The 16,893-nt window shown below is 50.8% G+C and overlaps 2 protein-coding genes across 22 annotated transcripts in view; one reads left to right on the top strand and one right to left on the bottom strand.

Moving 5' to 3' along the window:
- Positions 1–3,072: 3,072 nt before the first annotated feature.
- On the bottom strand, positions 3,073–8,170 carry POU4F3 (POU class 4 homeobox 3). Its single transcript, XM_078863164.1, has 2 exons — positions 7,363–8,170; positions 3,073–6,819 (listed from the first exon to the last, which is right to left on the bottom strand). The coding sequence occupies exons 1-2, from the start codon at positions 7,480–7,482 to the stop codon at positions 5,857–5,859; spliced, it is 1,083 nt and encodes a 360-aa protein (XP_078719290.1). The 5' UTR covers positions 7,483–8,170; the 3' UTR covers positions 3,073–5,856.
- Positions 8,171–8,225: 55 nt separating this feature from the next.
- The window catches only part of LOC144936193 (uncharacterized), a 109,473-nt gene continuing 100,805 nt past the window's right edge, over positions 8,226–16,893 (top strand). For 17 of the 21 annotated variants that reach the window (XR_013637402.1, XR_013637399.1, XR_013637398.1 and 14 more), the window contains exons 1-2: positions 8,226–9,461; positions 10,576–12,321. Coding sequence is in view for 2 of the 21 variants with exons in the window: in XM_078863165.1 (XP_078719291.1) it covers positions 11,685–12,321 (637 nt within the window). In the remaining 19 variants the exon portion in view is untranslated. Of the gene's footprint in view, positions 9,462–10,575; positions 12,322–16,022; positions 16,092–16,893 lie in introns of all 21 variants that reach the window. The other 4 variants (XR_013637391.1, XR_013637394.1, XR_013637400.1 and 1 more) reach the window with 3 other exon arrangements.

The raw sequence follows: 16,893 nt of genomic DNA, 5'->3' as shown, positions 1-16,893 counted from the left end.
ACACACACACACACCACGAGACACACACACACGCTCCACGAGACACACACACACGCACCACGAGACGCGCACGCACGGTTTAAAAACGTCCCACATTCGTGGATTAATGCCCAATTATTTCACTCAAAATTTGCAGCCAAATCCATTGTTGTAATGTACTTATAAGTTGCCGCGTAAACGTTCCCCTGGCCCTTCATCAACCGACATCAACGAACCGTGGTGAAGTATGGTCAAAACACCCCCCCCCCTCCTTCCCCAGACGCACCCCGCACTGCATGGAGGGGGGGGGGTGCACCCATCCAGCAGTGGATTGAAAATGGTACTGACTGCAAACTGTGTTTATTTAGCAGTGTTAATACAAAGGAAATTATTAGCCGAATATAAGATATCGGTGTGTAACAGCGCACCTATTTGTGATGTTAGAGATGTTATATTTTTAAAAAAGAACTTTCATTTGCTTTTAAGTTGAGTGTAAACAAACAAATAACAATAACAGCCGTGTTGTTGGGCACTGGAGTCACTGAAGTGTGTTTTTTTTTATGTTGTGAAATGTTCGCAATTTGAAAGTGCCGTAAGCGACTACGTAAATGTTTATTTGCGCCTGATGCCCCCCCCTCCCCCCCCGAACAAACGGTGGGCCGCTACGTTTTTAAACGTGCCGCATATATAAATAACATATCGACGCGAAAGAAATCCTAGGTGTTTTTTGGTTTGTTTTTATCAAAGTGTCAAAGTCGCATTAGACTACCGCGACCCGCTGTCGTTAAGTAATTTAAACGGACCCCGTACGTAACAACAACAACAACGTGACTTTACCGAAAGAACCAATTATATGAATTCCTGCAGTCACGAAAGCTTTCAATCAAAATAAAACAACAACAGCAACAACAATACTAATAAGCGCACTCTATCTCTGTGAACGAACCAAGCACGTTATCAGCACGCCACGTAGCAGACAACCACGCCGCAAACATTCACATGCGTATGGATGCGCGGTCGTGCCATTGCGACGTCGCACGATACACGCGTAGAGGTGAACGAATGAAAGGCGTTGGAGATCCAGGGTTTGATCAACAGATGTCGAACCGATCGGACTCTCGTATTGGTCATCGCGGTGGTGGTGGTGGTGGTGATGATGGTGATTATCATTCCGTACGAGCCTTTCGATCTTAGATTTGGTGTGAGTTGAGTTATTGAAATATATCGCGCGCCGTTGAAAACTAGGGAGCGCCGGCTATCTTTCCAGATAAATAGATGTATTGATTAATTATATATCTTGAACAGCCAGATTATATATATATGGTTTTGTAGTCATTGTCGCGTCTCTGGGGATTGAACCACATAGGCCTGAGGGCCCAACCAACGCGGCACCCATCTCCCAAGGCATTCGATCGCTCCCTTACTCACACACTCACTCCCTCACTCCCACCTCTTCGCCCTCTTCACTCGCACTCACCCCTTCCTCAATCCCTCTTGTCCACCAACTCTCAACCCCTCCGCACCCTTCACGGAGTCCTGTAAATGTGCTCAGCTCATGCCGCGTGGCCATCGGAAGATATTCCTCGTTTCTTGTAACCCTGCACATACATGTGATTGATAATAATTATAAGTATTAAGGTTATTATACCCTGTGTGCATCTCTCATGAATTGTAGGTATGTGCTCAAGCTAAGCACCATTGCTGTCGCAAGGCAATACACGCGTTGTATGTACTGTATACTGCACAATGGATGTGTATATGCCTTCAATACGCTTTGCGGTAAAGCGATCATAACCCAAGAATGTTTATTGTGGCACGCATTTAATTGTACGTTTTGTATCAGTCTATCACCACAGCCACCATCACCATAATTATCCATGATCAATCCACTGCTGGATGATGGCTCCGTCAATCACCACCACCATCGTTCGTCGCCCTGTCACGTGATAATCCACCTGGGGACTTGCAAACGAGCTGTAATGTAAGTTTATATTTGACCCGAGTGAATTTGTATGTTTTGCCAAACATGATTTGGTTGTCTGCGATTGGCCTGTGTAAGCCCCACAATATTAATAAGCCGTACAATGTGCGCGCATGTGTGTGTGTGTGTGTTATGTGCGTGCGTGTGCATATATAAATGATGTACATATATATACACAAACACAACTGTGCAGCAGAAATTTCACACAGCACATGCCAAAGCGTTGTGTTTTGTAGGTCCTTCGGTGGCAACGGTCTAACGCTAATAATTTAATTCAAAGTAGAAAATAATAATCGTAATAATACACGAGATGTAATCGTAATATAACACACCGTGATTTATGAAATCATTATTTCAATACTCGTTCAATGTGCTGACTCAAATCGTAACAGTGCCATGTATGGTAGAAACACGGTGCATGGAAATGTTTGCTGTGGTTAATCGTAAACTACAATAAAAAAAACGATGACGTATTTACCAATCACAACGACAGTGTGGGGGGTGGGTAAATGTACATAACCCAAAACAAAAAATTCCACGGGCGACTGCTTAAGTTTGTCTGGATTTTTTTGTTGTACTTTAATACAAACATACATCATGATCAGCCAATTTCATAGTACGCCTTCATCCCCCTCGTCCCCCCCACCCGCAAAAACTCACCGTTATAAATAACAACAACAAATTAATCATCATCAATAATAATAATAAATCCTGAGCACAAACCATGGAAGAGGTAAACTTAACAAAAAGCAAACGTGAAGGAAAACAATCGTCGAGGAATGAAAGATACAAATTAATAGTCGTATATCTATATTCATATATCTGTAAGTGTCACACGCACGCCGACTTGTATACATATACAAAAAACACTTGGAATGCCTTCGGGTCACGTGTGCTCATATCACGAACGGGTCTCTATACACAGGAGTGAAAGTTTACAGTAATTTACAGAACTTTACAAATGCCATGGGTCGTTCGAGGCGTTCCCTTTGTATATGTACACACAGCGATTCGTTTCAACCACTCCCCTATCGATCCCCTTCAAGTGTCGGAGATACATTGAAAGCATATTATACTAGCATCGTGGTTTTCTCAAATTCTTTATTTCGACTTAAATTTGAATTTACTGGGGGGGGGGGGGTGTAAGATTCATCCCAATGTTTGCGTCTGAATTTAATATCACAATTATTCTTGATTAGTTTTGACTCCTCTTTATAAAGTCTTAAATTTTACGTCCCCCCCCCCCCACCACCTCACTGAGGCTTGCTTCTGAATTCCATCAACACGTCGTTCCGAATTCGCGAAATCCGATTTGCGAAGAACATATAATTAGTGTTTAAATAACTTAAGACTCGCACGCAAATGAGACGAATGTCAATACCGCCGGTGTGTGGTTAAAACCATGAGCGCAGACTGTGAGCCGCCGCTCCGTGTGCAACTGGAATCTCATCGTGAAAGGGGATGTGGAAAACACTCGCGCCCGCCGTTGCGTAACGTCGAGCGCAACAAAACGGTTGACATGAAACGTGAATAAATAAATCCGCTAATAAATAAGTACGTCAATGAATAGCAACGCAAAAAAGAAAATCCCGATAATAAATAAGTAGCAAATGTATTCATAAACAACCAAAGCGGCCTGGCTAATGACGAGCGCAGAGGCTTTACTTTATTGGATGAGACAGTCATGAGAATTGTAACAAAAAACAACCCAGACATATACAGCTAAGCGTGTTAAAGTGTTGTCTTGCTAAGTGTGAACCGTCGCGGGAGGTTGTTGTTGTTGTTGTTTATATCCCCCAGTTAGTGCCCTAGAAACAATTCGCAGTGGGGGGGGGGGAGGAGGGGGGGTGCCTGCGTTTCCCTCGTTGTGTTCGCCGAACCAAAGCAACTTCTCTCTCTACCCGATGGCCGTCAAACTGCCCCCTCGTCCGAATTTCCCAGCGCCGTCCGTTTCGAGTAAATCAGCCGTCGCGTGTGACTGGACCCGTCCGATCATCGCCGTCTCGCCGAGAGCTACGCGCGGCTCGTGGCATCGAAAAGGAACTCGTTCGTGGGTTTTCAGAAGGCTGTTTAATGAGTTAACAAATACGATATACGGTCAAAACTATAAGGGCCCTGCTCTATTAAGTTAAAAGTGTGGGTGGCTGACGAAAAAATATCAAATCGTAGGCGTTACGCCGCCACGTATATGAAAGTACAAACACTGCCATCGTCACTGATGATTCCCAAATGAAGCTGAACTTAATTCGCTCGGCTAGGTCTAAAATACTCTTCAAAGTGCGCGTATATCTCGTGGCCACGCGTGGTTCTCCTACTGCTCATTCGCCGGGTGGTCGTGGGTCTTACCGAAGAGGATTATCATAGCAAAGAAAAATTTGCAGCTTTCAAACTCAAGTGTACATATACACGTATATTTATATGAATCACAATTAATTGATGCTTCAACTACACGCATTAACAACAAAAAAGTTGCGGAGCTAAAGCGAACGGCATTGACATGAATAATAATAATAATAAGTCGTCGTTGTTATATTTAATCATATTACCAACCTAAAAATAAAACAATGACATGCCGGTTCTGCACACTGGTGTAAAGGCTATACTGATTGCTAGAAGCTATCGTCATATGCTAACGTATCGCAAACAATACACATAATCTGCTGGCATAAAATAAAACGCATATTACTGTCGAAAATTATTCGTTCAAACGGAAGCCGAATACTTGCTGTTGAATTGTATGCGCATGCCGGAAGGTCGTAATACACCCGTTAAACAATTGTATTCGTTTATTTATTTCGTTTGTGGAAGGAAATTCCCAGCCCATTTTGCATACATCGCGGAGATAAGATTGCACTCACGGGAGGATGAGGCTTTCTTCTCTCTAATATAAGACGGAGCGATGCGTGTAAGATAAGACGGCATACACGGCAATTAGGTTGTCCATTAAAAGATAATAATAATAATAATGCTCATACACCAATAATTCTAATAATAATAATAATCATAATTGCGAAACTATCCGGCGAACCGGCCATGTGCAACGCCTTGCAACGGATTGCCACGGTTGTTAACTGTACGCGAATACTTTTGTTTAGTAGTTTAACAAGTGCGTCACTTCGTCTTACAAGTTATCGCCCGTCTTATACCGTGTCGCGTTTTTTTATTTGTTTGTTTTAATATAACCTGTAAATATCTTTCGTGTGCTGAGAAAATATATATTTTATATATATTTGTTTTGAAATGTCAGAAGAATGCCTTTTTTTTAAATGCGTGTCTTTAGCGTTTTAACGAAGCGAAACAAAAAACATTTTTCCGGGCCTCGTTCATTTTCTTAGTTAGTCCATCGATTCGCCCCCCCCCTCCCCCCACTGTGTCCCTGTCGGATGCGACAATTGAAACGAGAAATTATTAAAGATGAAAAATAAATACACAGAAGGACTTTAAGGTAGCTTGGGGAGAGACAGAGAGAGTGTGGGGGGGGGAGAGGTGAGAAGATGGAGAAAAAGCGGAACTGGGATTCAAAAACAAGACAAATAAAACAACAAATAAATAACAGTAGTAGCAGGAGGAAGTAACAACACCGGCGACAAATTGCTCTCCGTCTCCCCCGTGAGAGTTCATAAAAGAATCGGACAGAGTGCGGGGCCAGTCCGCTCGAGGGAAGTTCGCGCTTCTCTTCGTTTTTGTTTTAGAAAGTGACGCGGATTTCTCTGTCCCGTGTTGTCTTCGCGACTCGACGGCGTCGGTTTTCGCGAGACGAGAGAGCGACCGAGCCGCAGAGCGCAGCATCTATCCGCTCTCTTCAACGATCAGCCCGAGTCTGTGGTCTCTGGGCCAAGCCCGCCTGACGCAGCCCGCCTGCCCGCCCGCCCGCTCGGCCGGCCGGGGAAGAGAGCTCAGTGAACGGCCGAGAATTTCATCCTTTTCTGTTTCTGCCGCTGGTTGCAGAACCACACGCGCACAACGTTCTTCTTGAGGTCCAGCTTCTCAGCGATGGCGGCGATCTTCTCGGACGAGGGTCGCGGCTGCACGGCGAAGTAGGCCTCCAGCGATCGCTTCTCGGGAGCGGCGATGGACGTGCGCTTGCGTTTCTTCTCGCCACCGTTGAAGAGGTCTGGCTTGGTCTGCTTGTTCCGATGCGCTTTCTCCGCCTCCTCGAGCCACGCCTGCAGGATGGGCTTGAGCGCGATCATGTTGTTGTGCGACAGCGTGAGCGACTCGAAGCGGCAGATGGTGCTCTGGCTCAACGAGCCCACGCCCGGGATTTTGAGGTTGCCCAGCGCCGAGCCCACGTCGGCCTGCGTGACGCCCAGCTTGATGCGCCGCTGCTTGAAGCGCTCCGCGAACGCCTCCAGCTCGCGAGGGTCCGCCTCCGTGTCGGGCATGCCGGGCATGAGGCCGCCGTGGTGCGGGCCCAGGCCGTGCGGGTGGTGGTGCGGCATGCCCATCGCCTGATGCATGTGGTTCATGGTGGGCATGTGCGCGTGGTGGGCCGACGTGGGAACGACGGACGACTCGGGCCCCGTGAGGCCCGCGAGCGTCAGGCTCGGCGAGATGTGGTCCAGCAGGTCGCTGTCCAGCCCCTGGTGGTGCTGATGGTGGTGGTGGTGCGGGTGATGGGGATTGTGCGGGTGGTGAGACCCGAGTGCGGACGGGTGCGGCAGCGGCATGGAGCTGGACGCCGAGGTGCAAGGCACGCTGTTCATCGTGTGGTACGTGGCGTCCGGCTTGAACGGGTGGTGCGGGTGATGGTGGTGGTGATGGTGGTGGTTTTTGCTCTGGTGGGAGACAATATCCACGGCGGCGAGCGCTTCCGCGCGCGCCAAGAAGCTCTCGTCCAAGCCCGCGAATATATTGCTCTGCAGTCATCAGCATCGTCGCATACGAACAACAACAACAAAAAAACAAGAAAAAAGAAAGCGTGCGCCGTCGGTCAGCAGTGGAATCTAGGGGTCAGCGTGAGATCAGAGAAGACTTGGGTAGTAGCGGGGGAGGATGTAACAACAACAACAAAAACCCAACCCACATTGACCTTAAAGCCCTGAGCATAACATTATCATGATTAAATGAGCGCCCCATCGCCTTAAATACTACATAAAGAAGTAACGACCACTGCTTTTTGTTGTACATGACACGCATTCACGCTTAACGCGGACCTGGCTAATAACTCGGCAAACATTAAAATGACGTAAAAAAAACATTATATCGGCGCTTTGTCAACAAATCGCCACCCCCCCCCTCCCCACCACCACCGCCGCCACCACGAAGAGCCAAAATAAAAGCTTACCGCTCCCCGAGGCTGCCTGTGTTTAGGGAGCGACAGGGGCACACGCGGGCACCCCGCGGGCGAAACGCGCCGAAACGCAACGCGTCGAAACGCAAGGCGCGCGCGCAGTCCTCACCTGCGGCGTGGGCAGGCAAGCTCTCCGCATCGCCTCCGAGCTGGGGTGCAACGTGGAGTACTTGGGCTCGGCCATGGCCGCGTGCATGGCAAACGGCTGCTTGCTGTTCATGGACATCATCTTGACTTAGGCGCGCATGGACCGGGTTTTTTTGGATAGAATCGGATCAGCGACGCTGACTGTTGCTCTTCGAGAGGCCGAGCGCCGGCGACGGTGGGTGAACGTCGTCTCTGCCCCGCGAACACGCGCGAGGTGATAGCTGCTTTCCCACCCCCTGCCCTATATATATTACTACTGCCTGCGAGAGCGAACGACCGGGAGAGTGACTGAGAGAGAGAGAGAGTGAGCGAGCGAGCGTGGGAGAGCGAGAGACAGTCGTGGAAGGCAGAGCGAGAGAGAGAGAGAGGGAGGGAGGGGGGGTAAGACAGAGAGTGACACAGGGAGGGCTGGATGGTGGGATAGAGAACGAGCGACGCAAGAGAGATCGAGAACGAGAGAGAGAGGGGGGGGGGGGAGACAGCGAACGAATAGAGCGAGAGTTGAAGAGGAGGAGATGCGAGCTCACGCGTAAAGGAGAATCGTCGGTGCGGGCTAACACACTCGGGGCTGCTCGGACGTCAGCCGCTGCGTAATGCGTGGTGGGTCCGGACGCGACTGAGCGCTCACTGTTGCTCACGCGGCCAGCGTGTCGACATTCATACACCTGCCCAGGTTCTGCTCTCTTCTCATCTTATTCATGGGAGGGCCGGCCCCTCTTTAGCCAGCGTTTGCGCATGCGCGCGGACATGCAAATTCCCAGCTCCGACTCATCCCCCCCCCGTCACACACCCCCCCCCACCCCCGTTAATAGAGCCTCAAAAAAAAAACTCCTACACCCCTCCAAAAACTGGGAGGGGAAGGACATGGACCAATTTCTTGCATTCTCTCTCTTTCTCTCGTTCTCTTGCTCGCTTCCTCGCTCTCTGTCTCTCTCTCTCACCGGCTTTCTCACCACATCGGCAGCTCGCACACAGCCTCGCATGAAAACGAATTCGCAGTGCCCGAGCGCCGTTCTAACTCGTCGCAATGAAAAGAAAAACGTCAATCGGCGTGTCGCCGCCGCCGTCACCGTCAGACAGAGGGAGAGACGCGTGCCGTGGGGTGAGCGGTGGGCGGTGGCGGCATCGCTCGGGCCAGCGAACGCGGCGCGGCGCGGCGATGGCCCCCGGTCCCATTTATTTACTCGCGGTTTTTTTTTTTCGTAAATATTTTACAAAGTGTGGCAGATAATTATAGCCGCACGGGAGGGGAAGATGGCAGGGGGGTTGGGGGGGGGGGGCAAGAAGGAGGATGGAGCAGGAGGGGTCGAATATGTGACGTTACCTAGAGACTAACGATAACGCTAATCAGGGTAATTAAACGTACGTATTAGATTTGCATCGACTCTGCGCGTAAAGGCGCATGCCGGTTCAGGTTCACGGCGGAAGATTTGAGCATCGCTTCAAATGCCTTGCCGAACGAACGTCTGTTTTCCATACTGCCGTGCAGACCTGCCCAGCGTAATACTTTACTTGTACAAAGTACACGCGATATGATAATAACAACAACGCAACGTGACGCACGTACTTAGCTTCCAGGCGCGCGGAAAGTATTGAGTTGAATACGTCATCCGTCGTGTCTGTCTGTCTGTGTCTGTCTGTCTGTCTGCCTACCCCTGTGTTGTTAACGCGCGGTCACAGCCGCGGTCTCTCCTCTCGCCTCGTAACCCCCCCCCCCACCCCCCTCCCCCTCTGTCTTTATCGAGGAGGGCCGCGTGTTGCGAGCGAACAACGATTTGATGGGCCAAGCCCCAGGTTTGCTTTCTAAAGGAGACGGACGGGTGAAAAGACAGGCAACTGCGGCCCGATGTGACGCACGCGTCACGATGCGCGCCGTTCTGCGAGAAGGCGCTCACAGAATGATACATGTAACGGCACACATCAGCTGTGCATTGATTGCATTCCCGATGACACGCTTCAGACGATGGACGCGGACGCGACGAGCAAGAGAGAGAGAGAGCGAGAGAGATAGCGAGCGCCTCGGCCAAGGATGACATTTATGGAGGTTTTACTGAATAGCAGGTCTGTCGTCCTAAGTAAACCCGGCGCGGCAAGCTATACATTTCTGCGGGCCGTTTAGTGTACGCTGGCGTCTAATTATTCAATACTTGAGCGTAAACAATGATGACGAATTGCGTCGCCTGATGAAGATTGCTTTATAAGTCACCGATAATATGCGTGTGTTTGGCACGCGCGCGCGTGTGTGTGTGTGTATGTATATGTGGCGGTGGTGTTGGCACTTGTGCCAAAAGTGGGTGATTTCCTTGGGCTAATTAAGCGCTAATAGCATGGGCATTGCGCATTAAATCAGACCTAATGCGTTCATTCTATACACACAGAGTTTGTGGCTTTAATTTATGTGTAAACACCGCGAGAGTTGAATGAGTGCCCTCGGTGCGGCGTCGCTATAATTTTACGTGATTGACTTGCAACAACAAAAAATGTGGAATGCAATGTGGAAATATATATATTTTTTACGTACTGGCTATTAATTAGTTAACTCGTGAACAACAACAAAACCCAATGTAACAGCAACAGCAACAACAACAAAGCACGTGTCGATAGTGCAATTGCGCCGGGACCTTTTGGATTCGGTGTTAAAAAATTGACAATCGCGCGCTCTCCCACGGGATCCGCGACGCCGACAGGAGCCACAGTTTTCTTTTCTTTTTTAAATGAAAGCGGTTTAAATATGAAAATTAATAATTGATCATCTTAACAAAGTGAATAATTTAACTTTGGCGTCACGGACTTCTTTATTAATCGGGCGCTCCGCCTTACATTGTAATCTAATATATCGTGTTGGTGCAAATAAGGGCGTTAATTATACAAACAGATTAACATAACGCACCTATTGGGTTAATGGTATGCGCTGCGTTAATACCGCGCCGCTGATGAGACGACGCAACGCCGTCAGAGTTGGCGCAATGCGCGACTGTTTATTGTTGTTGTTGTGTTGTTGTTGTTGTGTTGTTGTTATTGTTGTTGTTGTTGTGTTGGTTATTTATTTCGTTCTCCATCGGTGCTCCAGTTATTCGTCCACCTTCTTGCGTTCCTACAACCATCCGAGTCGACGAGTGTTTTGTACATTTCGCAATTGCGCTTTCTCTCCCCCCCCCCCCAATATTCGCAATAGACATGTGGGACCCCCGTTTTTTAGCCAGTCTCGCAATAGATTTACGACCAAACGAAACGCAACACAGGAGCCAAAAGCAAACCCCGGGCTTTGCGTGTCCTCTGATATAGATATCTGAGAATGCACACAGAGTGTGGTAGAGGAGGACATTCATCAGAGGTTAAATTCGTGCGTGCATGGTCTACTTGCGTGGGTGCGTAGATGGAAGAGAGATGGAGAGAGCGAGCGAGCGAGAGAGAGACAGACAGAGAGAGAGAGACAGAACAAAAAAGGCGCTCATTAAGCCGAAAGCAGACACATTATCCCGGGCCAGGGAGGCAAGCCTGATGGCTGATGCGCCGGCAAGATGTCACGCGCCAATGCATCGAGCCACTTTGGCGCTCCCAGAGCGGCCCAGGAAAGACCTGGGAGATGTCACCGGTGGGCAGAGGAAGCTTCGCGACTCTGAAATTGGCTCCCATCCACCACCACCACCACCACCTCACTCTCCTATTCCCTCCCCTACCACCACAGCATCACCCCCCCCCCCACACCACCCTCCACCACCTACCCCGCCCCCCCCCCTAAAAGAGAGAGAAAGAAAATATATAAATTAAACACCTGCCTCAAAGAAATGTTGTCACCTACTCACCATCCCCTTCCACCCCCCAACCCCACCAGACTCCGTCACTGGGGACGAAATCTCTGTCTTGTCTCGTGTCGCAGCCAGCTCTGATTTATGATAAAATTTTAACGCCGCCTTTTTAAATATTTCACGTGCTCTTAATCGGCGCATGAAATTTTTATTTATACGTATATATAGAGTTGAGAATCGAGCTCTAGAGGACCCAGCGCGCGCGCAGCTAATTAATAGATTTGTCTGTTGTTACGACGGCAGAAGACACGCTGGGGCTTAATTAGATAGACACTGGAACCGCGTGCGCACAAACGGATCAAACTTTGCCGGGGTTTTTTCTCGATTACGTCCGATGTCCATGAAGCTCTCCCTTCCTCCGCTAATAGATCGCTAATAGATTACAGCGCTTACAGCGTCGTTTTTGTTCAGCACACAGAGCGACGGCGATTCAGCGTGCGTCTCGGTGCGTCTCCGTGCTTCCCCGTGCGTCCACATGCTTCCCCGTGCGTCCGCGTGTGTCTCTGTGCTTCCCCCTGCGTCCCCGTGCGTCCACGTGCTTCCCCGTGCGTCCGCGTGTGTCTCTGTGCTTCCCCCTGCGTCCCCGTGCTTCCCCGTGCGTCCGCGTGTGTCTCTGTGCTTCCCCGTGCTTCCCCGTGCGTCCACGTGCGTCCACGTGCGTCTCCGTGCGTCCACGTGCTTCTCCGTGCTTCCCAATGCTTCCCCGTGCTTCCCCGTGCGTCCCCGTGCGTCCACGTGCGTCTCCGTGCGTCTCCGTGCTTCCCCCTGCGTCCCCGTGCTTCCCCGTGCGTCCGCGTGTGTCTCTGTGCTTCCCCGTGCTTCCCCGTGCGTCCACGTGCGTCCACGTGCGTCTCCGTGCGTCCACGTGCGTCTCCGTGCTTCCCAATGCTTCCCCGTGCTTCCCCGTGCGTCCCCGTGCGTCCACGTGCGTCCCCGTGCGTCCCCGTGCTTCCCCGTGCGTCCCCACATGGCCCCGTTCGTGCCGTGCGTTTGCGCGGGCACGTACGGCCCCCGCGTGTGCGTGCACCCAGAGGCCGTGTGCACGGCGCGTCCTGCTGTGGACGAGGTTGCTCGTGGGATGAACGTGGAGCGGCAACAGCGGCTCGAAGCAGGTAACACAAACAAACACAAATAAACACAAACAAACAAACACAAAACAACGCGCGCGCGCGTCCGCACGCTCCGGTGCGTTCTGTCTGCGTGCGAGTAAAATGCGCGAGTTGACGGCGTTCGAGTCGCGTGTCACAAAGCAGCACACACTCGAGATAATTAGGGGACACGCGCGCGCGACGTATGGAGTGTGTGTGTGTGTTTTGTGTTTGTTTGAAACGAGCAGCCCCGTAATTTACGAGTGTTTGTTTTCTTGAAAAATACTGCCGATAATCTCCATTTAAGAGGAGGAGTTGGAACAACAGGGACTTAAAAAAAAACGGGGAACAAAAAAAAGGCAGACATCCTCTCCGTTAGAAACGGCGGGGGGTTTTGTCTCCCCCCACCCATACCCCTCTACCCCCCCACCCCACAGCGCTCCCCACCCCCGCCTCTCTCCACCCTCTCCGCATTGTTCACGCAGTTAATTAAAGGCATCAAATATTCATGCCTTGTTTTACCTGGGCGCGCGCGGCCCGCCTCCATTACCAAGCGCGAGGGCGAAAGCCCCTATAGGCTCCATATGGCCGGCCCATTTGCGAGATTAAGCCCGCCACGTGCCGCGCCTAATGCCTCGCTGGATGCGCGGCCTTAATCTGTGGGTAGCAGTCACCAGCCTTGCACCCACCCACCCACCCACCACCATCGCTACCGCCCACGCAAAAAAAAATGATGCTCAAATTTCCAACTTTGCGCACCTTTTTGGAGAAGTAGCGGCGTCTCACGCGTTAATGGAAGCCCCCCCCCCCGCACCACCAAAAAGCCACAAAATGCCCCCCCCCCCCCCGGGGAAAAATGGTGGCACGCAATTGTCATGGCTTACGAGTTCATTTCGGATATTGGTTTGGGAGTTGTGTGTGTTTGTGTGTGTACGTGTGGATGTGTATTTAATTGTGTTGGGTTGTGGCTGGGGCGGGCGGAGGAGGAGGAGGGAGGGGGAGGTGTGTTCTTGTACAACAAAGACGCTATCTTGCATGCATGTATGTTGAACTTCTTTCGCACCGCGTGTTGCACGCGATGTGTTGTTTGGAAAACAAAAGTCGCTGCTCGCGTACACGCCGGGACAATGCGTGCGGTGGTGACTCACCGCCCATCGAGTTCGTGGGGGCAGTCAACGCGTGCGTTATTCGTGCGCATGTTGCGCGTACACTCGGTGCTTTGCCGTTACGACTTTGCCTTTTCTCTCTCTGAACGGGGAGACAACTTCAAGACTCGGTGCCGTCTTTTGGGCGTCAGTGCGTCACGCTTGCGCGGGCTCACCGTGCATCGCGCGCGAGTGCGCGTTCACTTACAGCAATAGCGGTGCATGTGTGAAAGAGATATTACACGGGCACAGGGGGTACAGACCGTATTGGACCCCTCCCCCACCCCTTCACTCTGTAATCCGAACCTGTGCCGCAGCGTATCAGTTGATCGCTAAATAATTTATGGCGAATAACCAGGCCATCATCATTATGATGGAAGGCTCTCGGCTCCGTTTAGAGAGCAGAGGAGACTCTGGGACAACAATCCCCCCCCCAAAAAAGCACACCAAGTGGAGAGAGAGAACTGGAGGCGATATAGGCTTTCAGAATTACGTCAAAGGATCTTGGAGACGGACTGAGTGTGGCAAACACCTTCCTCGGGCACGCGGCCAGGAAACGTGGCCCTTGCCACATCGACACCGCACACCTCGGCTAGCGTATATTTAGAGTGGCGCCGATTGGTCGGAAATAATTGTAGAAAAGGACCCGTGAAACAATCGGCGCAGTAAATTAATTACGTAATCGTCTGTGTATAATATTGGTGGTGGGTGGGTAGGTGGGGTGGTTACGCTTGTTGTGGAGGCAGTACACTTGGCAATAGCGTTTGGTAGCAGCGGCAGTGTTTTGTTCTGACCGCTTGATTTGGGCCGCGGAAATTGGCTTGTTTAAATCAACAGCGGCGGTTAGAATAAGTTTGGAAATCCAATCGGCCGAAGAGACTGACATATCTTATTTTGATGCGGAGACACGGGATGCTCGGCGATGTGTCTAATGCATGACGGAAGCCCTCACGTTCGGTCGCTGCGCTGTGTGGTGCAGTATAATCAATCATTTGGAGACCTGTTGTCAATCCACTAATGGATGACTCCCAAACGCCGTTTCAATCATGGGGGTTGTTTGACCATACTTCACCACGCTGGTCAACGCAGATTGGTTCAGATGGCCGTTGATGTTAGCCGTGGCCGGTAAGGAAACTTCAGGTAGAGGGCTTCATAGCTTATCAAACCTGTCAACCCCTTATCAGTGCCCTACCTTATTACAGACCAACTCAGACCTGATTGGTCACCCCGTGCCCCTTATACATCTGAACGTTCATCCTACAACGTCCCATCACAAGGGAAGAAACACAAACAAATCGACAACAACATTGTTGGTGCCCGTATTGAAAAGGACGCCGTATGGACTTGAAAACTCAATATATCTGTATATGAATACGGGGTAAACCGTACGGCTGAGTGAATTAACTACAGTTTTACCGCTCTGCCTTTTCGCGTGTCGTGATACTAATTTGGCGTGTATCATTCTGGTCCGAATTGTTTTTTTTAAAGCCCCCGTTACTCGAAGGTTCACCTCCACGGCAAATAGACTAATAGACAAACATTATTTTTAAAACAACAACGGAAAATCGCTATCCAAATGAGATTCTATTGAGACTTTTATTATCAAAGGAAACCCGTACGGATTTGCTGATCTTTGTACGGCGAGAGGGTTGATGGAAATCCAAGTTAACTATTTAACCATTCAATCGCTTACTGAAATCTTAAATTCCAAGATGTTTGCATTCGCGGCCTTGCAAATAAAACACACAAAATCTACGATGACCCAAATCCATTTTGCGCGGATACAAAGGCAGACATTACAACGTGACCACCACAACTGTAATGGTGCACACACAAGACAAAGATTCCCCGTATAGCCTTAACATACTTTTTGGGGCAAGTGCTCTGAGCGAGTAGCACCTATGAAGGCCGGGACGGCACGCCAGAGGGGGGGGGGCGTGGGTGGCCACCACCGCACGCCCGGCCGAATTTGCCTCCCCCAGTGGCGATGTTTACACATCAACGCACCATTTGAAGCCGAGTGGACCTAGGGGTGGCCCAGGACCCGTTAAGATAATCGTCACTAGTGATGGTGGCCGTGAGCGGGAATTGAACCGGGGCTGGCCGGGTTCGTAGCGCAGCGCGCCAACCGCTTCCCACAATGGCGCGCGAGCGCACACGAAGTCCAAAAGCGGCGTCACATTATAATTAGCCAAACGCAATAATACTGAGAAGAACAACCATCACCGGTACAAGCCATAATAGCGTCACTCAGTTGCGTTGCAGTCTACGAGACGTCGCCGTACGTTTCATTACCAAGTCGAGCACGGGGGTGGGTAAAACAAAAATCTCTTTATGTCTTGTTTCTAATGTGAAAGGACAGTGTTCATGTAATATTAACCACTGCGAAGCCAAGGGCCCGAATTTCAGCATTAAAGGCGAGGCATTAGAGGCGCTACGCATAGTACTCGCCGTGTCGCCGCGGTCTTTTAAAATCTATACCTATATACATTTCTCTCTGTGCCTGTGTGTCTCTGCGTGTGTCTTCGTGTGTGCGTGTGTCTCTCTCTCTCTGGGTGCCCTTGGGGAGCCGTGGCGCAGTGGTTAGCGCCCTTTGCTCAACAACCACGGCGAACTGAGTTCGATTGCAGATCAGGGCCAGCATCAGTGGTGAGTGATATCCGGACCGATCCTGGGTCCCTTCCTAAGGTCGACACAGCCTGAAATGTGTGCGTGTGTGCGCGTGTGTAATCATCAGCACTGGAGGGAAAAGGTCGGGCGGACGGACGGGCGTGATACTGCTGTGCCATTCTGACCTTCATAGGTGCTCGCTGACAACACTTTGCTGCAACAGCTGTTAAACGCAACGTGGCAGAGCGTTTGGGGAAACGAGATGGACGGCGACGGCGGCGGCGTGGGAGGGGGGTAGCGCATCTTTGTCTCCGCGTGTATCTCTCTCTCTCTTTCTACGGGAAGTTTACAATTTTTTTGTGTGCGTTATGATGCCCGGAGGATTCGCGTGATGAGACTTGGCAGAGGGCGCGCGCACAGCTGCAGCCCCAGGGCCGCAGCCGCGGCCGCTCCTCGGCGGCTGAGACGGCGTCGCAGGCACGGGGGTGCACGTCTCGCAGATGCTCGCTCGCTCGCTCTCTCTCTCTCCGTGCGTACGCGAACAGGTGGTCTCTGCTGGGCAGCCGGCTCCGCGTGCCGGACGATTTGCTCTCGATTTGATGTGCGCGTGCGAACCCTGATGAAACGCTCATACACGCGCGCGCGTGTGTGTGTGTGTGTGAGTAGGGTGTAGGTGTCTTTGTCTTTGCGCTGCGAACACCGGCGTTTCGAGTTCGAGTCCCTCTTATCAGTGACGATTATTTCAATCGATCCTGGGCCCTCCCCTAAGTCGACTCAGCCTCAATTGAATAGCTGGCGCGGTGTGTAAACATCGCCACTTCGGAAACAAAGGCGGCCGGGC

This window comes from Lampetra fluviatilis, chromosome 15 (genome assembly GCF_964198595.1).
Source record: "Lampetra fluviatilis chromosome 15, kcLamFluv1.1, whole genome shotgun sequence".
In the NCBI taxonomy this organism is placed as follows: domain Eukaryota; kingdom Metazoa; phylum Chordata; class Hyperoartia; order Petromyzontiformes; family Petromyzontidae; genus Lampetra; species Lampetra fluviatilis.
This window is presented reverse-complemented; position numbering and strand designations above follow the sequence as displayed.